The sequence below is a fragment of the Pan troglodytes genome, chromosome 4 (assembly GCF_028858775.2).
Source record: "Pan troglodytes isolate AG18354 chromosome 4, NHGRI_mPanTro3-v2.0_pri, whole genome shotgun sequence".
NCBI classification, from domain to species: Eukaryota; Metazoa; Chordata; class Mammalia; order Primates; family Hominidae; genus Pan; species Pan troglodytes.
Window position 1 is genome coordinate 107,449,865 of NC_072402.2, and position 25,857 is coordinate 107,475,721.

The 25,857-nt window shown below is 36.3% G+C and overlaps 1 protein-coding gene across 7 annotated transcripts in view; it reads left to right on the top strand.

The window, feature by feature from the left end:
- The window catches only part of MAN2A1 (mannosidase alpha class 2A member 1), a 190,445-nt gene that overhangs the window by 49,174 nt on the left and 115,414 nt on the right, over window positions 1-25,857 (top strand). For all 7 annotated transcript variants that reach the window (XR_010156965.1, XM_063810525.1, XM_063810528.1 and 4 more), the window contains one exon: window positions 18,109-18,236. Coding sequence is in view for 6 of the 7 variants with exons in the window: in XM_063810525.1 (XP_063666595.1) it covers window positions 18,109-18,236 (128 nt within the window). In the remaining variant the exon portion in view is untranslated. The remainder of the gene's footprint in view (window positions 1-18,108; window positions 18,237-25,857) is intronic.

Genomic DNA, 25,857 nt, shown 5'->3' on the forward strand with positions numbered 1-25,857 from the left:
TGAGTAGCTGGGATTAAGGCACCTGCCACCATGCCTGGCTAATTTTTGTATTTTTAGTAGAGACAGGGTTTCACCATGTTGGCCAGGCTGGTCTTGAACTCCTGACACCTGCCTTGAACTCTGGTCTTGAACTCTTGAACACCTGCCTCAGCCTCCCAAAGTTCTGGAATCACAGGCATGAGCCACTGTCCCTGGCTTGTATACTTTTTATTCTTTAGAGATTTTTGAATTTTTTTTTTTTGTTACTTAATGTGTGATCAATGTTGATGAAGCTTCTACTGGTGTTTGAAAAGGTGGGGTTTGTAGAATATAGAGTTTGTTATCTGCTAATTCCGTATTTTACAAGTGCTGTTTTTATCTTCGTACAGTCAGTTTTGCTGTCATATTGCATACACGTTCTTAAAAATAATGTTATGCAAAATTGTGCAATATTAAACCCAGGGCTCATGAAAAAGTATCGTTAGAGTGTAGCACTCTAAAACTTCATTAGTGATGTAGACACACACAGAACATGGAAACCTAATAAAGATGCTAATCCAGTTTTACCTGTGTTAAATTGGTTTAAAAATGCATAAATATGTATGTCAGTTTACCTTGAAAAAGGCCTAAAGTTTGCTTGTGGAAGGGTGTATTGGAAGGAATATAGATTCGAGTTATTACTGAGAAGTGATGGCAAGTAGGTTAGCTGAAATCTTTTGGAAAGTTGAATAGCAGATGTGGATGACTGTGGCTCATAACCCTTGATGAACTGAGGGAGCTGGTAGATGTTTGAGGTGTGTGCGTGTGCTTTGTGCATTCCTTATACAGCTTTGTTCAGCTGCGTGAAGTTTTCTACCTTCATCTAATGTTTCTTGGAGACTAAATTGTGCATAAGCAAGGCAAAATTTATTTCCTCATGTAATCAATCACCTGGGAACTCATCCCCATTTTTGCAACAAGTGTTTATGGCAGAACTGACTGTACTTATTTTTTGCTACTGTTCCCCTATCAGCTTTTATTTTTTTGGGTATTTTATGTTTTTTTTTTTTTTCCATTCTTGCCTGATCTTTGTTGGCTTCTGTATTAGCTCATTCATTCATTCAACAGACACTTGCCGAACGTCTACTATGGGACAGGGACTGCAAGGTGGGCACTCCTAAACTAAGATTTATTTTTCTTCATTGTAAACTGTATGTATCATCATTGACACCATCTTTTCTCTTTTTTGTAATTAATATTGTTATACTACCACTCTTTTGTTGTTCATTTGCTTGAGTTTGCTGTCCTTTTTACTTGAAGGACAGTCAGCTTGGTGGTTCTAAAGGCTGGGAACTGGAACCAGGCCGCCTAGGTTCAAATTCTGCCAAGTCCCATCTACTGTGTGGCTTTGAGCAAGTTATTTAACTTCTCTATACCTCAGTTTCTTCATTTGTCAAATGAGGATAATATTGAAACCAATTTTATTTGGTTTTTGTGAGGATTGAATTAATTCAGACAACATGCTTAGCACAATGCCTGGCACATTTTAAAACCCCAATAAACATTAGTGCTTTTTTAACTTTTATTTGAGACTTTGAGTATTTCTCCTGGATACCATATGTAATTTTTAATGCTGAAGTCTTCTATAATGGGAGACTTTTCTTTTAGTTTTTTTTTGAAACAGGGTCCCACTCTGTTCCCAGGCTGGAGTGCAGTGGTATGATCACAGCTCACTGCAGTCTCAACCTCCTGGGCTCAGGTGATCCTCCCACTTCAGCCTTCCAGTAGCTGGGACTACAGGCGCACACCACCACGGTGGCTCATTTTTGTATTTTTTGTAGAGATGAGATTTTGCCATGTTGCGCAGGCTGGTCTTGAACCCTTGGGCCCAAGTGATCCACCTGCCTCAGCCTCCCAAAGTGCTGGGATTACAGGCATCAGCCACTGTGCTCAGTCCGTATAATGGGAAGATTTTAACTGTAATTTTTTTTTCTCTTCTCTCTTAAAGCTTTCTTATATAATGCTTCATTGAAGGTAACTTTTTCCCCATGCTCACTTACTTTATTTATGAAATTTCAAATTTTCACTAAGTTATATATCTAGGTATGTATAACTTTTCATTAAGATTTCCACCTATCAATTCAAATGTTTCTTTAGCTTATGTGTTCTGTACTTACTAATTTACTACTGCTTTTGTTTCATTTGTTTTAGAATTCAAGTACCTTGTTATTGTGTCTCTAGTCTCTCTTTTTCATATGCATTTTTAATTTGTTGTATTTACTGTGTTTTGGGAGATTTTTCCCAAGAGTCTTCCCTGCCACCCCCTCAGTTCAGTACTCTGGTATTGAGTCTTTTCTGGCTTTGAATATTTGGTTCTAACTTTACTTCTGTGCTTTTTGTATTGTTGTCCGTAAGTCCAAGTATTTCCCTCCTTTTTTATTTATCTGTGAGCAACAACAGCTGTATCCACACCTGAAATTTGTCCCAAAACATGGTGTAACTTGCCTTGAATCCCTTTCTTTTCTAACCAAATACTTTCAGTTTCCTTGCTGTGGGTACTAGTTATTACTGGCTGACCAGCATCCACTTCACCTGATTTCCTTTTGGGACGTGGTCTCTCACCCAAGGAAGTCAGCTCCTCTTCCTTGTTGCCTAGCCCAGACAAGTCAGCTGTGACCTGAGCTCAGTTAATCAGCATATTATTTCCCAGGGCTTTGAATCTTTAGAGAGTGAAGTGAGGGCTGACAGATGGAGGGAGGAAAGCAGACACAGAAGAATGTTTACTGGTCATTCCTCACAGCACCTTGCATTTGCAAGACTCTTCCTGTAATAAGATCCCTGTGTTCCCTGCAGCATGATTTCTCATTTTCCTCCAGCCCTTTGTTAAGCCTGGACTTTTATCCTGTCTTCAGTTCTGTGTGTTCAAGACAGTATCCAGCGTCAGTTTGTATTGCTTGCAAACCAGAAAGCTAGCTGATAGGAACTTACGTCTCCTTAGTTCCTCTGTTGGAGAATTACATCCTGCAAGATTATATGAGAATCAGGGATCAGCAGTTGGGGAAGGTGTCCTGGTTGTAAATAGGACAGAGTGAGAGAAGAGAGGAGCTGGGGCTATGAGAAGATCTGGAAAAGGAGTGCCCCATCTATGAAAGGTTTTCTGTTTCTTTGGTGTAGCTGCTGAGCCTGGGGCTGGCTTTCTCCATCTAGCTTTGTTTTTGTGTGGCCTGTAAGCCAGGTAGGAGATGTGTGTCTGAATGTGCTGCTTCACAGAGTCCAGCCACCTCAGAAGGAAACTGGGTCTGCTGCTGGCTGCTTGTGGTCAGGTGAGGCCAGCCATGCTTGGCTCTCTCCCAGCATGGCTTCATTAAGGAGACTGCCTCTGCAGCAGTCACAGTGCATGGGCAGAGAGACTTCTGCAGAGGGGGACTCACACAAGTGCCATGAGGGTGAAGAGTCTGTGATTAGTATCTGTCCCAAGACTCAGCTTTGCCTCAGCCCTTGGCCCTTCAGATTAGGAGCTGTTGACCGAATCTCTCAGAATCTTCTTATTTATGCTGGGATTCCATGCTGATTTTTCATGCAGGGCAGTTGCAGGTCAGTACTTGAATTATTTCAGTTTTACTTGTACCATATCTGTCAGAAATGCTGCCAATTTTATGGCCTGCGGATGGCCTGTTTCTCCTGACTCTACCTGGATGCAAGTTTTCCTCCCCTCTCTCTTTTTTTTATTCTGTTGGTTATTTTTCTTAGGTTGAACCATATAAAATTGCCAATATTTGACTACTTTTGATATACAAAAATGGCAATTTCATGAATCAGTGCAATATTAAACATAAAATATGGTAAGATATTGGAGGGGACTGCAGATTAGAATCTAGTGCTCAATCTTTGTCTTACTCAGATTTGTCTCACTCAGATTCCTTCTGAGTGAGAACAGCTTTTTTGGCATTGGAAAATATTCTGGAATACAGGCTTGATCGTGAACAGTATCATTTTGCTTGAAGGAAAAATGGTTTTATAGCCAGATTAGTGCAGATGAATTCTGTTTCTGGTCAAGATTTGCTAAAGTTCTCTCTCTTCTAGCTGTAATAATTCACTTTTATTCACTTATTACATTCGTTTGTAGAACTAGAGTAATAGCATTCCCCCCCCACTTACTTGAACAAAACATTCTTAGTGTTAGTTGCTTAAATGTATGTTTTTGGAGGAAAACTTAATAGATATTTAAGTTTGCTCCTGTTATTTAAATTCTGAGCTTGTACTAAGTGGCATTACTAATAGATTTTTTTGTGTGACTTCTAGTGTAATGCTTATGCAGTGGCTTTTCTCTTTTTGAAGATGAGCTATGGATTAAATCTGTACCTAAATTTGCAAGCTAGCTGTTGCAGAGCAGAACCTGTTAATTCCAGCAGAGTTCCACGTAAGCTTTCATTGTCCCTGAAGAATACCAATTGATTGTGGGAACTTAACAGAAACAAAACTCAAATGATCCTTATAATCTATTCTAGCAGTGACTTGTTTGATTCTTATCCCCTCCCCCAGCAGCATTATTATTCAACTCTATAAGCTTTTAAAAGTGAAAATCTAGTTAACTAAAGAGAGATCTACGTAAACAACATCTATATTTTCTGTTTTTTTGTGTGATCTGAAATAATTTAATCAATTATAATCATAGTACCTACTGGTAATACATAACCAGTGGATTTAAAAGAAGTTGCCTTCCATTAAATAATCAGTGTATTGTCTTCTATGCTTGTTTTATTTTGAAAATGACTGGTGGTGTAATTTTTTAAAACCTTTTTAGGCTTCACATTTGAATATTTTCTGGCTAAATGCAGTTAAATACTGCATGATGTTTATAATACATCAAAATGTGAACCCTTATTGAGAGTCAGGCAGCTGAAACATTAGCCTTAGCATTTCCTTTGACTAGCACACAGCATGTTACATATTCATTGTTCCTCTCTGGGCTCTGAGATATTGGAACAGCTTTTATATTGCATCTGCTCTTGCTATTGAGACCAGTGTTGAGTGGAGAAACCCACGAGTTATTAGAACCTAAGAACAGTTTATATATTCACCAAAGTCTTGACCAGTTTCTCTTTGTGGATCTTTTAGTGTGAAAAGGGGCTCCAAATGTGTGCTAAGATGAAGGTACCATCAGTTAGTATAGATTTTTTATCTTCACCAAATTGGTGGGTTTCATTGCTTTAGCAAGAATGCAAACTCTTTATTTATATAATCTTTGTACTATCTTCTTGCAATTTTTCCCCTAGGTTTATATTTAAGTGAACCTTCCACTGTCTTCTCAACTATCTCTGCTTGCTTCTTGAAATCAGAGAAATATTTGATGTTACATTTTTAAATAAGAATCCAAACTTAACTAATGTGCATCTTGGGTTTTCTAAGAAATTGGACTATTAATGTTCCTAAACAGACTAATTCATTATACGTTTTATACAGGTTGGATTTTATGGTATTTAACTGAAGGTTGCTGTAAAATTTATAGAGCAATGGGAAGTTACAGTGTGTCTTGTGATATTCAGAGTCATTTGCAGATTTGGATTGAGTTTAGAATCTAAAGATATTTAGCATTTCATCAAAGCACTGAAAGCAATGCACCAGGGTCTAAAATAACTTTAGTTCTAATAGTCGAAGCAGTGGTTTACGTTTATTTTAGAAAGCATATGTTCTATCCCTACCTTTTCAATTCCAGTTCGTCTTGAGTGAGACGGCTATCCTTCCACCTCTCATTCCCTTCAACCACTGGCATCTATTTATGTCATGGAGACCTGTAAAAGCCATGAGGGACTTCTCAGGTGCTCTGCCCATCCCTTAGATACTTTCTCAAGCCTCAGAGAGGATTTTTTTGCAGCATTGACATCGACCACTCCATTCTCCTCGAAATTCTGTCCTCTTTTGGCTTTGAAGTGACCTTGAGCTCTTTCACTTTCGGGTCTATTCTGGCACTGCTGACCATTCATTTATCATCACCTCTCTGATTTCCTCTTCTGCTTACTTCCCCAATGTTCCTGTTCTCGCCTGCTGGGGAACACTGCTTAGTTTTCTTCATTTTGCATGCTTTTCCACACTGTTGTTTTAATTACCAGGCATTTGGACTACTTCCAGATCTAAAGATCCAACCTGGACTTCTTGTTCTCTAGTTAGTGGCAATAGTAAGAGATAAGCACTCGTTTATTTATTCAGCCAATCCTGTAGCATTCTCTTGAGTTAAGGTTCTTTATCATCTTCATTCTCCTGTTGAGGAATCTGAAGCAGAGGTGTTAAGGAAAGTGCCTAAGGTCACCCAGCTAGTAAGTGTGGAAATAGGACCCAAGCCAGGCAGTCTTGCCCCAGAAATAGTGGGCAAATAGTCTTCACCTCTGTGGTGCTCTGCCTTTCCACCTCCCTTTCCTGTGACATCCAGTTAGTCCCTAAGCTCTGTGACTTCTGCCTCTTCAGTGTCTCCACACTCTGACCCCTGCTTTTTGTCTCCATTGCTCTTGTCTCGTACTATTGTGAAAACCTCCAAATGGCCTTTCCATTTCCAGCTGTGCCACTTCTAAGTGTCTGCCATTTCATCAACAGAGTTAGTTTTCTAATATGTGAGTCCCACCATGTTTGCTTTAAAATGCTTTGTGGTGCTTCAGTCTCAAAAGGCACAGGCCACTATCCTTCGCCTGACACATACTGACTTTTTCTGTCTGATTCCTCCCGACTTGCTCATCCTTATCTCCAATCACTTCCTGCTTCACACTCTACTCTTAGGCATTCTGAGCCATGGGTGTCCTCAGACACATGCCGTTTTGTGCTTCTTAGGAATTTGCCTGTGTTCAGCTTGGATTTTTATTTTTTTCCTTTTGTGCACTGGATAATTTCAGTCTTACTCATTTTTAACACTCAGCTGAAATATTACCTCATCTCTGAAACCTTCCCTTATTTACTTCTACCATTCATTCAGCAAATATTTATTGTGTTATGCTCCAGAAATGTAGGAGGTAAGCAAGACTGACCTGGTCCCAGCCCTCAGAAAACAGCAGGGAAGACATGTAATTAAACACAGTATAATAATAAAGGGTTTTCTTCTATAGAGGCAAGAAGGGGGTCTTGGAAGGCTTCCTGAAGCAAATGATATTCAAGCTTAAACCTGAATGATGACTAGAACTAGCCAGTCAAGAAGTGGGTGTCAGAGGGCAGAGAAGGAATTTCAGGTTGTGAGAAGAGAATGGTGATTATGGGCCAGGGATTAACAAGGGCATGTTTGAACATCTGAAAGATGTTTATTAGACAGCAGCAGTTGGGGAGGGTGGGCAGCGAGGGTGTGTGTGTAGAAGCTGGGTAAATCGTGGCCATCAGGGAGATACATATCAAAACTTCTAGAAGATACTGTTTCCAACCCTTTTAGAATGGCTAAAATAAAAAAGATGACAACGTCAAAAGTTGGCAAGAATGTGTAGCAACAGAAACTCATATATTGCGGGTGGGAATGCAAAATGGGGGCGACTTTCTGAAAAGCCTCCAAAGAGTTTTCCAAACTTAAAATATATACCATGTGATCTGGGGGCTCCACTCCTAGCAATTTACCCAAGAGAAATGAAAAAATGTTCACAAAAAGACTTGTACAGACATTTTCATACAGGCTTTTTCCTAGTAACTTCAAACTGCAAGCAGTTTAAATATCCTTCAGCAGGTGATGGATTAAAAAATTGTTGTATATTCATACAACAGAATACCTAGCAGTAAAAAAATGATAAATTACTGAAATACACAGTAATATGGATGAGTCTCACAAATGTTCAGCAGAAGAAGAGAGACAGAAGAGTAAATATTGTTTGATTTCCATTTTATGAATTCTGAGAGGAGACTCAACTGATCTATTGTGATAGAAATGGAATGTCAGAGTGTTTTTTGGGGGCAGGGTGAGTGGGCGAGCATGGATTGGAACGGGGCATGAGGGAACTCTCTGAATTGGTGGAAGTAGTCTATATTATTTTGGATAGTGATTACAGTTGTCACAATTCATGAGACTGAAAATATGTGTATTGTATATTGTTATATCTCAATTAAAATATTTTAGAAAATGTAATACAATATAAACATACAATACAATAAATACAATAATATAATACAATACAGTAAACATAATGATATATGTCTCTCTTGATATGGAAAGATGCTCATGGTATAATGTTAAGTAAATTAACTTGGTTAAAAACTCTGGCTCCCATAACCCTTTGTGCATATATATCAAGGTAGTGAGTTTTTAAATTTTATTCTTTAACGTCTTTCACATTTTTCAACTTATTTTGAATGAGTATTTTATGAATAAAGTATTGTTTACTATACAGTGAAAGATTTAAAGTACATCCCCTGCTTATTAAAACTTTGCAGAAATTATTGAACCATATGAGAAATTTATTTTTATTTCTATTAAATTACATTAATTAATTAATTTTAGAGACAGGGTCTTTGTCACTCAGGCTGGAGTACAGTGGTACTATCATAGCTCACTGCCACCTCAAACTCCAGGCTCAAGTGATACTCTACCTCAGACTCCTGAGTAGCTAGGATCTACAGGTGCAGGCCACCATGCCTAGCCAATTTTTATAATTTTGTAGAGATAGGTTTTACTATATTTCACAGGCTGGTCCTCAAACCCCTGGCCTGAGGTGATCCTCCTGCAATGGTCTCCCAAAGCACAGGGATTATAGGTGTGAGCCACTGCACTTGGCCCCAAGACATTTTTAAATAAATTTTCATGACTATTTTTAAGCTACAGTTCTGTTACTTTTTTTTGTTTGTTTTGTTTTGAGACAGATCTTTACTCTGTTGCCTAGGCTGAGTGCAGTATTGCAGTCTTGGCTCACTGCCACCTCTGCCTCCCAGGTTCAAGCAGTTCTCGTGCCTCAGCCTCCCGAGTAGCTGGGATTACAGGCATGTGCCACCACACCCAGCTAATTTTTGTATTTTTTGTGGAGATGGGGTTTCGCCATGTTGGCCAGGCTGGTCTTGAACTCCTGACCTCAAGTGATCTGGCAGCCTTGGCTTCCCAAAGTGCTGAGATTACAGATGTGAACCACCGTGTCTGGCCTCAGTTTTGTTAGTTTTCAGTGCTTAGGAGACACAGGTTATAGCATTTATAGTTCAGAAAAAAATTTGGTTTAATTTACTTTTTAATATATGCCCCAATATATACAAAGGATACACAATGAAAAGTAAGGTACTCAGCCACTCCTGTCTCCTTGTCATTTTGATCTTTTCACAGGAGGTAACTACTATGACCTGGCTCTTATTTATTTTATGGAGGTATGGGAAAACATATGCACATGTACATAAAGGCATAGGCATATATATTATACAATGATAGCATGCCATGCACATTGTGCCGGTTTTTTTTTTTTTTTTTTTGAGTGGGTCTATTTTTTAAATTGTAAATAAGCATAACATAAAATTTACTATTTTAACAATTTTTAAGTGTACAGTAGCATTACAACATTTACATCATTGTGCAGCTGTTACTACCATCCATCTCTAGAACTTTATCATCACCCTAAATGCAAACTTTGTACCTATTGAACAGTAATTCCCGTTCCTCTTGCTCCTGGCAACCACTGTTCTGTTTTCTGTCTCTACAAATTTGACTACTCTATTAGGTGCCTTATGTACGTAGAATCATATAATTTTTGTCCTTTTCTGTCTGCCTTACTTCATTCAGCATAGTATCTTCAAGGCTCATTCATGTTGTAGCATGTATCAGAATTTCTTTCCTTTTTAAGGCTACATGATATTCCCCTGTATGTATTGAAAGTAGTGACAAAAACCACAATTACTTTTGCACCAACCTAATACATACCACAGCTTATTTATCCATTCATCCTTTGATGGACATTTGGGTGGTTTCTACGTTTTGGCCACTGTGAATAATGCTGCTATGAATATGGGTGTGCAGATATCTGTCCAGGTCCCTTCTTTCTATCTCCAGAAATGGGACTGCTGGATCACATAATAATTCTATGTTTAATTTTTTTTAATCACTGTCATTTAGGTGTATTTTTTTGGCAGAGTAAAACATTTAAGCATTTTACATAGACATAAATATGAGCATGATAAGCATTGACATGAAAATGGCAGTAATTCTGTGTGTGTGCTTCTTGTATTTTTGTTATCTTTTTATGTCATGCTTTTTTGCAAAATACATTATAAACATTTATGAATTTCACTAGTTTTCTGTGATATCATTTTTAATGGCTGAATAATGTTCTGTCACTGTATGGATGAGTTAACTTGACTAATCTCTTACTTTTGGAGATCTAGGTAATTTTTTAACTTTTATCTTTGAAAACATCTGTTTGTATCCATGATCTCTATTTATAATCTAATTTTATACAAAGGTAACAAAGAGCTGGGGGGAGAGGGTGGGTACAGCAGTTTCATTTGACTGACAATATAATCAACATTTAGCTGTATGATTTTGTCCTCTTTGTTGCCTAAAACGTTATTCTCTAGGGCTTTCCCCAAATTGTTTTAGAACAAGCAAGTTGACATGCCTTTTCTATAGGGTATACTGCCTGGGAATAATGTGGAATTGCACCAAGGAATCAAAGGGCAGTATAAGGACATGTGTAATACAAGATTCGTGCATAATTTTTTCATCACCATGCTGTTTTCCATACTACTGTACCATTTTACATCCCACCAGCAATGCACAGATTTCCAGTTTCCTCACATCCTTATCAACACTTATTTGCTGTTTTATTATTTTAAGTAATAGGCATCCCTAATGGGTGTTGTACCGTGCTTTTTAAACATGTATCTTGGAGAATCTTTTAGTAAAGTCTGTTATGTGAATGGGACTTGTTATTTAACTACTCCCAATTTTCTGGCCTCTTGGTAATATATTTAGTGTATCTTTTGTCTTTAGTGTATATAATGCTCTTATTTTAAAATACAATATTTTCTGACTTATTTTCAGTGAGCATGGATGAAAGTACATATGCATTTTACAGTTTGATAGTTATTGCCAGCAGTATGTGAGACTACTTATGTCTACATCCTTAACATCACAGTATGTTATACAACTTTTTGATCTTCTTATCTGATAGGTGAAAAGTGGCATCTTAATGAAGTTTTAACTTGCATTTCCTTATGAGTGAGATTAAATTTCTTGTCATTTTTATGAGCCAGTTATTTCTGAAATATCTGCATTGTATCTTTTGCCTTTTTTTTTTGCATTATCAGTACCCATTTCTTACAATTTTATGCTAATAGGAACAATCAGTGTTAAATGATGAACAAAACTGATGTGATTCCTGCGCGCATGGTACTTACAGCCTGTTGGAATAGAAAGATAGTAGACATACAAATATGCAATTAAATTTTGTTGTAAATGTTATGGAAGAAAAGTTAGATTTTCTGTAAGATAACAGTTCAGGCTGGATTTGGGTGGAATGTGGTGGCCAGTAACAGCCCCTAATGAACCTGTAAGAACCAATGAGGCAAATATTTGAAGGGAAAACATTCCAGGCAGATAGACAGCATGGACAGCTAGCTGAAAGAAGGGGATGTGGCTGGATTGCAATGAGGAAGAAATGATGAGAGATGACTGATTTGCCCTCTGTTCCTCATACACTAATCTGTATAGATATGTATCAACAATGTTCAAAAGTATACAGTGAGTTTCTCCTATCATTATATAAGGGGCTTTAAAACAAATCTTTTTCCCTGCCTACTAGATATTCTCCATGAAAGGAATATGAATCAGACAATCTGATTAGCAGAATGTCTTTAGGGTATAAGTTGATTCATTGGGAGCTTCTGTGTTTTTGAATTTTTCATTTAAAATTTTTTTAAAATTTAAGAATGAAATACTGTATGTCATCTTGTATTATTTCCTGTTTCTCCAGATGTGTGATTAGAAATTCAGCTGGTTTTCTCATGTGAAATTAATTTGTGATTCTTTGAAGCTTGCTAAATGATGCATTGTTTGCTACTAAGTTGTCTGTAACAATTTCCCCATTAGGGAGAAAAGCTCTTTGAGTGTGTCCTTCTGTGTGTGACCAAATTCCAAATGTCTGATGATTCTACATAGGGGAAAAAGTGACACTCAGAGAAAATGATTTGCAGCTTGTTGTGCTTTGCAGTAAATTCTGCATTTTAGGTAAAATGCGGAACGACAGATATGCTCAGCTTAGTTTTGATGAGTAATTTTCTTAAGCTTTCTATATCAAATTTCTCATCATTGAAATAGAAACATCGTGGTATTTTAATGTCTTTTACCATTAGTTACAAGTCAACTCAGTGTAAAAAGTGAAAGACAAGTATTGTTAATTTTGAAAATTAGTTCCTGGTTTCTTAGTTTCTGGATTTGTTAGATAAATATATTCCTTTGTTTCCCTTACTTACCCAATATCCTTTCACTTTGGCCTCTAGGTTTCATGTTTATTAGGAAATATCATGAAGTGTACATGTAAAATAGACAGAGAATGTCTTGGTAGAAATTAAGCAATAGACCCTGTGGTGTGGGCACATCTTTTTTTTAAATTTTAATTAAATTTTAATTTAAATTGTAATGTTTTTAATTAACTTTCTCCACTAATATTCCCCCGCTTGTCAGAGAAATAGTTCAATTGATACCTGTTGAACACTGTGAATGGAAAGACTTGGAAGTGCCTGTATTCATTCTAAGTAAATTTTTTTATAGATACGGGTATTTCTCATTACTTTTAAAAAATTGTTAGTCTTGAATGTACAGCTACAATCCATCTTCATCTTATTTTTATCATCACTAACAACAGTGGCTTTAAGTATGGTCCTTTTTTAGGTTAACATAGCTTTTCTGTTATTGCTTGTAAATATTTTTTAAAGTATTTCCAGACATATTGTTTCTGTTAAGACTTTTAGTCCTAGGTTTTGTAGTTATCACTAAATGATAATGGTTATTGCTATGCTTCTCAGTAATTAGGTCGACAATTTTCTTTGTTTTTTTGGGACTATTTCTTGTTTTTCTTTCACTCATCAGATGCTTCCTTAAGTGCTTATCATATATGTTCTAGAATTCAGGGCAAATTTGTGTCCTTCTGATGTTTTTGGGTTTTGTTGTTGTTGTTAATGGCAAGTGTTTTTGCTCAACACAGTAAATATTTTATATCAGACCAAATCTTCCTGCTTGTAAGAATCTTCTGGTTTATTATCTGTTTTTCTATTCTTGTGGATGGATTAGAGGGTAATACCCTAGGAAAAACAGGCAGTTCAATGAAATAGGAGTACTCACTAACCTGATTATTCTACCAGGTATCATACTCTTACAATATGGTCCATATTAAAATAATGTTGTCTCTTTTCTTCCATGGGATGTTTTGTTCTATCTTATAAAAGAAACTATGCTAAGAGGAACTAAAAGCTATGCGCTTTCTGGCCTACTATTATGATGTCATTTATATATGATATGATATATTTGCCTATTTTTGACCTAGTCATGCAATTTTTCTGAAAAACCTGTATGAGCATAGTATTTTGAAATATGAATCCCTTGGCTTCCATGACATAATATCTTGGCATTTTCTTATGAGCTGGTTTTAAGTCACTCTGATTGAGTCTTAAAAAGAAAAAATATAACTCATTCTTTCTCCACTAAATCAATGGCTGTTTTATTATATTTTTATATTTTTAATTGATGCAAATATTTGTACATATTTATGGGGTATATGTGATATTTTGTTACATGCATGGAATGTGTAATGATCAAGTCAGGGTTGGGGCGTCCATCACCTTGAGTATCATTTCTAAGTGTTGGGAACATTTCCAGTCCTCTTTTAGCTGTTTTGAAATACACAGTACATTGTTGTTAACTATAGTCACCCTACTCTGCTGTCGAACATTAGAACTTACTCCTTTTATCTAACTGCATGTTTGTACCCATTAAACAACTTCTCTTAACCCCTCTTCCCAATCGCTACCCTAAGTCAAATACTCTTCCCAGCCTCTGGTGTCTGTCCTTCTACTCTCCACTTCTGTGAGATCAACTTTTTTTTTTTTTTTAGCTCCCAAATATGAGTGAGAACATAGGATATTTGTCTTTCTGTGCCTGGCTTATTTTGCTTAATAGAATGACCTCCAGTTTCATTCATGTTGCTACAAATGATATGATTTCATAGTTTTTTATGACTAAATAGTATTCCATTGTTTATATATATACCACATTTTCTTTTTCCATTCATCTAAATCAACACTTAGGTTGATTCCGTATATCTTTGGTGTTGTGAATAGTGCTGCAATAAACATGAGAGTCCAAACAGTACATCCCTTTGGTGTACTGATTTTTTTCCTTGGTATACTTGAGTTTTTCCCAGTAGTGGGATGGCTGGATCATAAGGTAGTTCTATTTTTAGTTTTTTTTTTTTAAATAAATCTTCAATGCCTATTTTATTAATGTAAATGTTTTTTAAAAATCTATTTTTCAACTTCCTATTCTGACTCACTGATGTGTTTATTTCTAAGTCACAGTTATGGTAGCTTTTTAATGGCTTATACCAACTGGAAGGACAGATTACTCTTTATTACTCTCTCTAGACTGTTTCAGGCTAAATTCAGATTTATTATTTTTGTCATTTAACATTTCTTATCTCCCTTTCTCTTATATTTTCCTTCAGCTTGATCTTTGACTCTCCTTTTGCTTGTTTTTTGTTAACTTCTCGTCATTCCCTATTTTCTCTTTTGTTAATAGTTCTTTGAAACTTAACTTTTTAACTGGCCCCTTTTCTTAAACTTACTCTTCTTTTTCACTTAACTCCTTTTGGATGTCACACTGTCATCAAAAAGCCCTGTTCAAATTTGTATGCATTACTACAAAGTGACTTCCTTTCTCAACGCAATTGCACTGTTTGTGTATTAATACTACCATTCCGTTAGACACCTGGAATTAAAACTCTAAGTCATATTTGCATTAATCTTTTCATCTATCTTCAGTCATTTTCTAATTACCATTGATACTTTTTCATGTGATGTCTCCCGTCTTCCTCCTCCTCCATATTTCATAATTACTACTACCATGTTCTAGATCATATCATCTCATACCTAGATAATTGAAACTTCATTCTGACTGACCTTTCTCTTTCTATTTTATTTTGCAAATATCTGTGAGCTTCTTCTAATATAAAATCTGTAGGTAAATACTAATATTAAACTGATGGCCTTATTCATTAATTCCTCATTTATGTAACAAATATTTGAATGACCATTATCTGCCAAGCAAGCTTCTGAGTGCCGGACGTGCCAACGTGAACAAAACACATTCTAGTCCATGCTCTCTTGGAGCTTACATTCTAATGGTGGGTAGAAGTCGGGAGGGAAAGAGTGGAGATCTGACAATGAACAAGGTAATTTTGGTTTCTGATAAAGACTGTGATGGATAGATAGAATGGGGGGTACAGTGGGAGTGTTAGTTTAGCTTGGGTGCACATGAAGACATCTCTGAGCTGAGCTATGAGGGCAGTTGAGACCAGCCAGACTGGGAAAGATAGGGTAGAAGAAAATAGATAAATGCTGGAAAACATTTTAATAAGTGGGAAGTTTTTCATGCCTCCTCAAAATTAATAGACAGAATAGTCTTTAACCTTTAAGTACAGATAAGAATTCAGTCTTTGATGAAAGTAGCATCCCAGGCATCATGGAGAAAAAATGGATTATTAACAAATGGAGCTGGGAAAATTAGTTACTGTATATACTGTAATTCTTGGCTGGTTGACTTTCTTGAAGACCATTGATGCCTGTGGGACAGGAATTATGTTGTAAATTAAAACTGATACAGATGAAAAAAGTTCTATCATTGGAGTAAATTTTTTCCACTTAATTTTTAGTTTTCTTAATCTGCAGTTTTTTTCTCTATTCAAGATCAGCGAAGAGTTTATTTTTGATTTATATCTGAACTTATGTCTGAAATTTTCCAAAAGATCTATTTATTGATATATTGAAATAATGAAGTCAAGTTTCCATATTTGATAATTAGATACTAAATCTCATACTGTCCTGACATCTCAGGCTGCGAAGCATAATGCATAAGGGGCAGGTTTGGTCCATAGCCTCTAGACTGTGGCTAAATCAGGCAATCACCAGAAAGATAAGAAAAAGAACTAATTGTATGCATAGGTCTATTGACAGTAAAGGTGGGACCGGTAGCCTTGAATTTAGTTGTGTTCTTAAAGAAGGGCGTTTTTTAGAAATTTCCAGCTTCTTCATTGTAGATTCTTGATTTGGGCCTTTGAGAATCTGAAGTTTGATTGGATATTGTGTTTCTTTAGACATTCTAATGAGTCATCATATTCTCCATGTGAAATTATATTAGTTGGTGATCCCCATGGCAACATAAATTTATTTCTTTAATTTTTGCAGGGAATTTATTATTTGATTGTTTTTTAGAAATTACGTCCATTATCCACTCTGTTACTGGTTATATGATCATGCATATGTTTGAATTACATGTTGTGTTAATGTTGTGGCTTCTATCATATGCTTTGTAGGAAAATAGTTATTCATCCTCTGTGCCTCTGGTCTGCTTCAACTAAATTTGGCTTGAGAGTTGGCTGTTAGCTGTAGGCATCCAGTGATGTATGTCCTTTTTAAAGCTGCTTTGCTTCTTTCTGAAATTTTACCCCATTTTCCAAACCATCTTGTTGCAGGCTGGCAAGTCTGTGGCACTTAAGATAGATACTTGCTCAATTTTTTTTTCTTTTTTCTTTTTCTTTTTTTTTTTTTGACACAGTGTCTCACTCTGTCTCCCAGGCTGGAGTGCAGTGGCGTAATCATAGCTCACTGCAGCCTCAAACTCACAGGCTCAAGCAATCCTCCCACCTCAGCCTTCCAAGTAGCTGGGACTACAGGCATGCACCACCACACCTGGCTAACTTTTTAATTTTATTTTGTAAATATGGGATCTCCTTATGTTGCCTAGGCTGGTCTAGAATTCCTTACCTCAAGCAATCCTCCTGTCTTGGCTTCCCAGAGTGCATGAACTACAGGGCTGAGCCACTGTGCCAGACCTTGCTTAAATTCTTGACTTTTATGCTCCCTTGGGCACTATTTCAAATTTTTAATAGTTAATGATTTTTTTTTCTTCTCAGGGGAAAGTATCTTCTCAAAACAATTTTATTAGGATTAGGGATCTTGTTACCTGGTATGGTATTATGGCAAAGGAATACCCAATAGACAAGTAATGAAGCTGTTAGAGCCTTTCACTCAATAATGAAAAATAAACTGTATAGCCTATATTTCAACTGAATCTGGAGCAAAGTACTTTATGATGTTATCTGTATTCCCAGAGTCATGTGGTATTTACTAGCTTTACCCTTGTTATTTTTTAGGGTAGTTTGCATGATTAACTTATCAGTGTCAGAAGGACTAAAGTAAATATTGATTTTTTGATAAAAGTATATTGAAGTAAATAATGTGCTTAAAATGACAGCCCTCCAATAAACACTCATCAAGCATATAGTCTGTGTAAAACACCTTTCTAGGTGCTCTGCAAGATGCAGAAATAAACTAGATATGGGCCGGGCGTGGTGACTCACCCCTGTAATCCCAGCACTTTGGGAAGCCGAGGCGGGCAAATCACCTGAGGCTGGGGGTTCAAGACCAGCCTGACCAACATGGAGAAACCACGTCTCTACCAAAAATACAAAATTAGCCGGGCATGGTGGCACATGCCTGTAATCCCGGTTACTCGGGAGGCTGAGGCAGGAGAATCGCTTGAACCTGGGAGGCGGAGGTTGCAGTGAGCCGAGATTGCACCATTGCACTTTAGCCTGGGCAACAAGAGTGAAACTCCGTCTCAAATAAATAAATAAATAAACCAACCAGATGTGGCTTTTGACATTAAGAATCTTTGAGGCTGTATGGGAGTTTATACCCATGTGGAAGGAACCTCCAGAATGACCTGCGTGGCTTTTCCTGCAGAAGGGCAGGGGTTACCTGAGACACCGGGTGCTATCATGAGGTCTTGAAGTTGAAATTCATTCACTGGTTTAAACACATTTTTTGACAACTAGTATACATACTGGTTATATTTAAAGGCTGTTCTTAATGTTTATGCTTGTTTAGTTTTTCATTTGAACTTTTCTTAACATTTATTAATGTAGACTCTTGTTATTTTCTCTCTAGTTTAATAGAAAATGGTCAGCTTGAAATTGTGACAGGTGGCTGGGTTATGCCTGATGAAGCTACTCCACATTATTTTGCCTTAATTGATCAACTAATTGAAGGACATCAGTGGCTGGAAAATAATATAGGTATGTATTGGTATATTCTTTATTTGGGCTATTTTGGACAGTTAATTTTCGGGATGTGAAGTGAGGCTCTGTTCTTTTTTCGAGTAACTATTTTCCCTGTTAATCATTATTGTTGAATAATTTATTCTTCATTAATTTATGATATTTCTTAGCTCATAAACTGAGTTACAAAGATTTACTATAGTCACTTTTAGGATCATCTACCTTGTTTAATGAATTATTTATCTATATTTTTATTGGTTTTGGGATTATTTTAATTGTATGTTAAGACTTGATGACAAGAGGCAAAAACCTAATTATGGTAGCTTAAGTTTTTTTTTTCAGCAAAAAAAGGAAAGAAAGATATTCATTATGTCACTTAGTGTTCCAGAGATATGGTAGCTTCAGGTATTGCTGTATCCAGGGATCCAGGGGACTTAAATTATGTTGTCTGGGCACTGTATCTTTGGGCTCTGCTTGTTTTGCTGGGTTTCTTCACAAGGTGAGTAAGATGGCTCTAGGCAGCTGAGACTAATTTTTCCAACCTAGCAACCAGGAATTCTCTTTAATACTTTATCTAGTTGGCCCAACTTGAGTCAGTTGCTTATGTCTGAGCCAGTTACTGTGTCCAGAGGTATAGGAGTTCAAATCACTGAGGTCTAGTCATTTTGGTGGAAATGGTCTTGGGGGAAAGGGAATTGTGGAGAGCAGGGTCAGCTGCACCTAAAGGCATGAGAATGGGTCCTCCATATGAGTGGCCTCATGGAATGGGTCCAGTTCAACAGAATAATTCTGTTGCTACAAGAAGTGGGAAAAAAGATGCTAGACTGATAGAATCAGATGTCCACTATAAAAACTTGGGACTAATAGAAAACTATGTGATATTTAATATTTGCATTTTGTAACATGGTATGTAAATCCTTTCAAATATTTTATATCTCAGTATAATAATGTAGTTTTTTATGTAAATATATGTGTTTTTTATTGAAGTTATTTTTAGATATTTCCTTATTTTAAAAAATTGTCCCTTAGAGATAAAATTCTTAATCCCTATTAATTTTTTCTTTACTTTTTATTTTGAGATAATTGCAAATTTGAAGAAATGTATAAGAATACTGCAAAATATTCTCATAGACCCTTCACCCAGATTTACCAGTTGTTAACATTTTGACACATTTACTTAATTTTTTCTGTTTCCGTGTTGTTGTAGTGGTGCTGGTATTTCTTATTATCAGAACCATTTGGAAGTATGTTGCAGGTATCATGCCCGTGTAGAAAATAGTTAGCATAGCAGGTCTGCTATCTTTAGAAAGGCCTTGCTTGCAAGATTGGCCCTTGGTTAGTGTCTGGGAACATGGATATCCTAACGATAAGAGTGGCTCACTGTTTTTAATCTGGTTGTACAAACAAAATAGTTTGTGCAAAACAATTGCTTTCCTTCTGGGAGTCTGAATTCTTAGTATGTGCTGAACAGAGGGTGCCTACATGACCAGCCCCCAACATTGGACACTGAGTCTGTAATGAGTTTCCTGGTCAACAGCACTTCACACATACTGTCACAGTTTCGTGCTGGAGCATTTAAACACATCCTGTATGACTCCGTGGGGAGAGGACGCTTAGAAGCTTGCACCTGGTTTCCTCTGGACTTACTCTATATGCTTTTTCCTTTTGCAGATTTTTTTTTCTCATTTCACTGTAATAAATTATAGGTATGAGTACGACAATATGTTGAGACCTGTGATTTTTCTTAACAAATCACCAAACCTGAAGGTGGTCTTGGGGACGCTCTCTACACAATGCCCTTTTTCTTAAATACTTGATATGCTAACCCAAGAATATTCACTTCATAAACCTCAGTTATGAATGTTTTTTATGTTTTTATTGAAGTGTAATTTACATGCAGTGGAATATATAAATCTTAAATGTAGAGGTCAGTGAGTTTTAACAAATGTACATACCCATTTAATCTATACATTTATTACCCAAGGTCTCTCATCCCCTCATCTTTCCTCTTGCAGCCAACTGCTCTTTGATTTCTGTCATTGTCCATGAGTTTTGTTCAAAGAAGAATTTATTAGTATATGAACTCACATAATATTATTTTGGGTCTTGTGTCTTTTGCCCAGTGTAATTTTTTCTTACAACTTTATTGAGATATATTTCACATAAATTCATAGATTTGTGCAACCATCACCACAGTCTATTTTTAGAACTTTTTTCAACATCCCCCAAAGAAACCTTATACCCAGTAGTAGTCACTCCCCTTCCTAGCTTCACCCTTCCCTGCCCCAGTCTCAGGCTATCACTAGTCTTTCTGTATATATGGATTGGACTATTCTGGACATTTCACATAGATGGAAGCATGTAATGTATGGCCTTTGGTGATTGGATTCTTGGCATAATATTTTCAAGGCTCATCATGTATTATAGCATATATCAGTGCTTCATTCCTTTTTATAGCTGAATAATATTCTGTTGTATGGATATACCAGATTTGTTTATCCCTTATTCAGTTGATGGGCACTTAGGTTGTATCTTGCTTTTGGCTGCTGTGAATAATGCTGTTATACACATTTGTTTAAAAGTTTTTGTGTGACTCTACCTTTCTTCCTAGGAGTAGAATTGCTGAGTTATATGGTAAAAATGTTTAGCGTTTTGAGAAACTGTCAAACTTTTCCAAAAGAGCGGTATCGTTCTACCTTCCCACCAGCAATGTGTGAGGTTTCTATTTTCTCCGTATCTTCACCAACATTTGTTACTGTCTCTCTTTTTTATTGTAGTCATTCTAATATGTGTGAAATGGTAATCTCATTGTGATTTTGATTTGCATTTTCCTAAAGACTAGTGGTACTAAGAATCTTTTCATGTGTATATCAGCTGCTTATAGATCTTTTAAGGATAAATGTCTATTCTAATTATTTTCCTATTTTTCAGTAGAGTTATTTATCTTTTTATTATTGACTTAGAATTTTTTTATATATTGTGGTTAAAAGTTCTTTGTTGGATAGTGATTTACAAATTTATTTTCTCATTCTGTGGTTTTTTCACTTTCTTGAAGGTGTCTTTTGGTGCACAAGTTTTAATTTTGAGGAAGTTTTTCTTCTGTTGCTTGTGCTTTTGATGCCATAGTAAGAAACTGTTGTTTAATCCTGAATTATAAAGATGTACTACTGTTTTTAAACTAGTTTTATGGTTTTAGCTCTTACATTTATGTCAGTGATTAAATTAACTAAAAAATATTATATTATAATATTTAGTTAATATTATATAGTTAATATATAATAGTTAATATAACTATTAATATAATTGTTATATTAACTAAAATATTAATTTTTAGTTAATATTTGTATATGATGTGAGGTAGAGTTTCATATTTATTTTTTTTGCATGTTGATACCCAGTTATTCCAATGCCACTTATTGAAAAAGAGGATTCTTTCCTCACTGAATTGTCCTGCACACTTGTTAACAATTAGTTAACCATAATTATGAGAGTTTATTCCTGGACTCTCAGTTCTGTTTCCTTGACTTATATTTATGCCAGTACCATACTGTCTTGATTACTATAGCTTGTATAAGCTTGACATTGGGAAGTCTGAGTTCTCCAACTTCGTTCTTTTTTTAAACTTGTTTTTTCCATGTGAATTTTAGGCCAGTTTATCAATTTCTGCAAAAATATCAGCTAGGATTTTGCTAGTGGTTGTATTAAATCTGTAGGTCAATCTGGGGGAATATTGCCATTTTAACAATGTCACATCTTCTGGTATAGCAACATGGGATGGCTTTCCATTTAAGTAGATCATCATTAATTTCTTTCAACAGTGTTTTATAGCTTTCAGTGTAAAAGTCCTGTACTTTTTTTGTTAAATATGTTCCTAGACATTTTGTTTGTTTTACTGCCATTATAAATGGGATTGTTTTCTTAATTTCATTTTAGGATTATTCATTGCTAGTATGTAGAAATACAATTGATTTTTGTTAGTGATCTTATATCCTGTCACCAGCATGAAGTTTTTGAGATTCATTCTTGTTGTGTATGTTGGTAATCCATTTCCTTTTATTATTAATCCAGTTTCCTGTTGAACATTTGGGTTGCTTTCAGTTTTGAGCTATGGTGAATCATACTGTGATAAACATTTGTGCACAGGTCTTTTTATGGGCATATGTTTTCCTTCTCTTGGAGTGAAATGTTTACTAGCACTAGAATTGCTGGGCTATAGGATAAGTTTATGTTGCAGCTTATGTGAACTTTGAAAGAGTTTTCCAAAGTGGTGGTGCTATTTTATATTCCACCAACAACGAATTAGAGTTCTGATTGTTCCACATTTTTGCCAGTGTTTGCTGTGTGAGTCTTTTTTCTTAGAACCATGCTAGTGGGTATATAGTGATATTTCACTGTTATTTTAACATGCATTTCTATGATGACTAATGATGCTGAGTATGTTTTGTTGTGCTTATTGGCCAGTGGTATACCCTATTTTCAAGTTTCTAAGTCTTTTACCCATTCTTTTTATTTGAATTTTTGCTAGATAGATAGATAGATAGATACTTTAAGTTCTGGGATACATGTGCAGAACATGCAGGTTTGTTACATAGGTATACAACATGCCATAGTGGTTTGCTGCACCCATCAACCTGTCATCTATGTTAGGTATTTCTCCTAATGCTATCCCTTCCCTAGCCTCCCAGCCCCTGACACGCCCCTGTGTGTCGTGTTCCACTCTCTGTGTCCATGTGTTCTCATTGTTCAACTCCCACTTATGAGTGAGAACATGCGGTGTTTGGTTTTCTGTTCCTGTGTTAGTTTGCTGAGAATGATGGTTTCCAGCTTCATTCATATCCCTGCAAAGGACATGAACTCATCCTTTTTTATGGCTGCATAATATTCTGTGGTGTATATGTGCCATATTTTCTTTATCCAGTTTATCATTGATGGGCATTTGGGTTGGTTCCAAGTCTTTGCTACTGTGAATAGTGCTGCAATAAACATACATGTGCATGTGTCTTTATGGTTGAATGATTTATAATCCTTTGGGTATATACCCAGTAATGGGATTGCTGTGTCAAATGGTATTTCTGGTTCTAGGTACTTGAGGAATCACCACACCATCTTCCACAATGGTTGATTTATACTCCCACCAACAATGTAAAAGCATTCCTGTTTCTCCACATCCTGTCCCGCATCTGTTGTTTCCTCACTTTTTAATGATCGCTATTCTAACTGGGGTGAGATGGTATCTCATTGTGGTTTTGATTTGTATTTCTCTAATGACCAGTGATGATGAGCTTTTTTTCACATTTGTTGGCTGCATAAATGTCTTCTTTTGAGAAGTGTCTGTTCATATCCTTCGCCCACTTTTTGATGGGGTTGTTTTTTTTCTTGGAAATTTGTTTAAGTTCCTTGTAGATTCTGGATATTAGCCCCTTGTTAGATGGCTAGATTGCAGTAATTTTTTCCCATTCTGTAGATTGCCTTTTCACTCTGATAGTTTGTTTTGCTGTGCAGAAGCTCTTTAGTTTAATTAGATCTCATTTGTCAGTTTTGGCTTTTGTTGGCATTGCTTTTGGCGTGTTAGTCATGAAGTCTTTGTCCATGCCTGTGTCTTGAATGGTATTACCTAGGTTTTCTTCTAGGGTTTTTATGGTTTTAGGTCTTAAGTGTTGAATCCATCTTGAGTTAATTTTGTATAAGGTGTAAAGAAGCGGTCCAATTTCAGTTTTCTGCATATGGCTAGCCAGTTTTCCCAACACCATTTATTAAATAGGGAATCTTTTCCCCATTTCTTGTTTTTGTCAGGTTTGTCAAGGATCAGGTGTTTGTAGATGTGTTTTGCTATTTCTGAGGCCTCTGTTCTGTTCCATTGGTCTATATATCTATTTTGGTACCAGTACCAAGCTGTTTTGGTTGCTGTAGCCTTCCTTGTAGTATAGTTTGAAGTCAGGTAGCGTGATGTCTCCAGCTTTGTTCTTTTTGCTTAGGATTGTCTTGGCTATATGTACTGTTTTTTGGTTCCATATGAAATTTAAAGTAGTTTTTTCTTATTCTGTGAAGAAAGTCAATGGTAGCTTGATGGGGATAGCACTGAGTCTATAAATTATTTTGGGCAGTATGGCCATTTTCACAATACTGATTCTTCCTATCCATGAGCATGGAATGTTTTTCCATTTGTTTGTCCTCTCTTATTTCCTTGAACAGAGGTTTATAGTTCTCCTTGAAGAGGTCCTTCACATCCCTTGTAGGTTGTATTCCTAGGTATTTTATTCTCTGTAGCAGTTGTGAATGGGAGTTCATTCATGTTTTGGCCCTCTATTATTGGTGTATAGGAATGCTTGAGACTTTTGCACATTGATTTTGTATCCTGAGACATTGCTGAAGTTGCTTATCAGCTTAAGGTGATTTGGGGCTGAGACGGTGGGGTGTTTTAAATATACAATGATGTCATCTGCAAACAGAGACAATTTGACTTCCTCTCTTCCTATTTGAGTACCTTTATTTCTTTCTCTTGCCTGATTGTCCTGGCCAGAACTTCCAATACTATGTTAAATAGGAGTGGTGAGAGAGGGCATCCTTGTCTTGTGCCAGTTTTCAAAGGGAATGCTTCCAGCTTTTGCCCATTCAGTATGATATTGGCTGTTGGTTTGTCATAAATAGCTCTTATTGTTTTGAGATATGTTGCATCAATACTTAGTTTATTGAGAGTTTTTAGCATGAAGGAGTGTTGAATTTTGTTGAAGGCCTTTTCTGCATCTATTGAGATAATCATGTGGTTTTTGTCATTGGTTCTATTTATGTGATAGATTATATTGATTCATTTGCATCTGTCGAACCAGCCTTGCATCCCAGGGATGAAGCCGACTTGGTCGCGGTGGATCAGCATTTTGATGTGCTGCTGGATTCGGTTTGACGGTATTTTATTGAGGATTTTCGCATCGATGTTCATCAGGGATATTGGCCTGAAATTTTCTTTTTTTGTTGTGTCTCTGCCAGATTTTGGTGTCAGGGTGCTGCTGGCCTCATAAAATGAGTTAGGGAGCAGTCCATTTTTTTCTGTTATTTGGAATAGTTTCAAAAGGAATGGTATCAGCTCCTCTTTGTACCTCTGGTAGAATTCAGCTGTGAATCTGTCTGGTCCCGGGTTTTTTTTGGTTGGTAGGCTATTAATTACTGCCTCAATTTTAGAACTTTTTAATGGTCTATTCAGGGATTCGACTTCTTCCTGGTTTAGTCTTGGGAGGGTGTATGTGTCGAGGAATTTATCCATTTCTTCTAGATTTTCTAGTTTATTTGCTTAGAAGTGTTTATGGTATTCTCTGATGGTAGTTTGTATTTCCATGGGATCAGTGGTGATATCCCCTTTATCATTTTTTATTGTGTCTATTTGATTCTTTTCTCTTTTATTCTTTATTAGTCTTACTAGCTATACTAGTAAAGGGTTGTTGCCTTTTTTAAAATTTGTAGATGTTCTTTGTATGTTCTGAATATGAGCACTTTGTCACATATATGCTATATGAATATTTTTACCAGTTTATGGTTATTCGTTTGTTTTTAGTGGTATCTTTTTCATTTCTCTTAATCATTTAATACCAGTATATAAGAAAATTTTTCATATGCACGTGTATATGTGTGGTCTAAAGTTGTATAA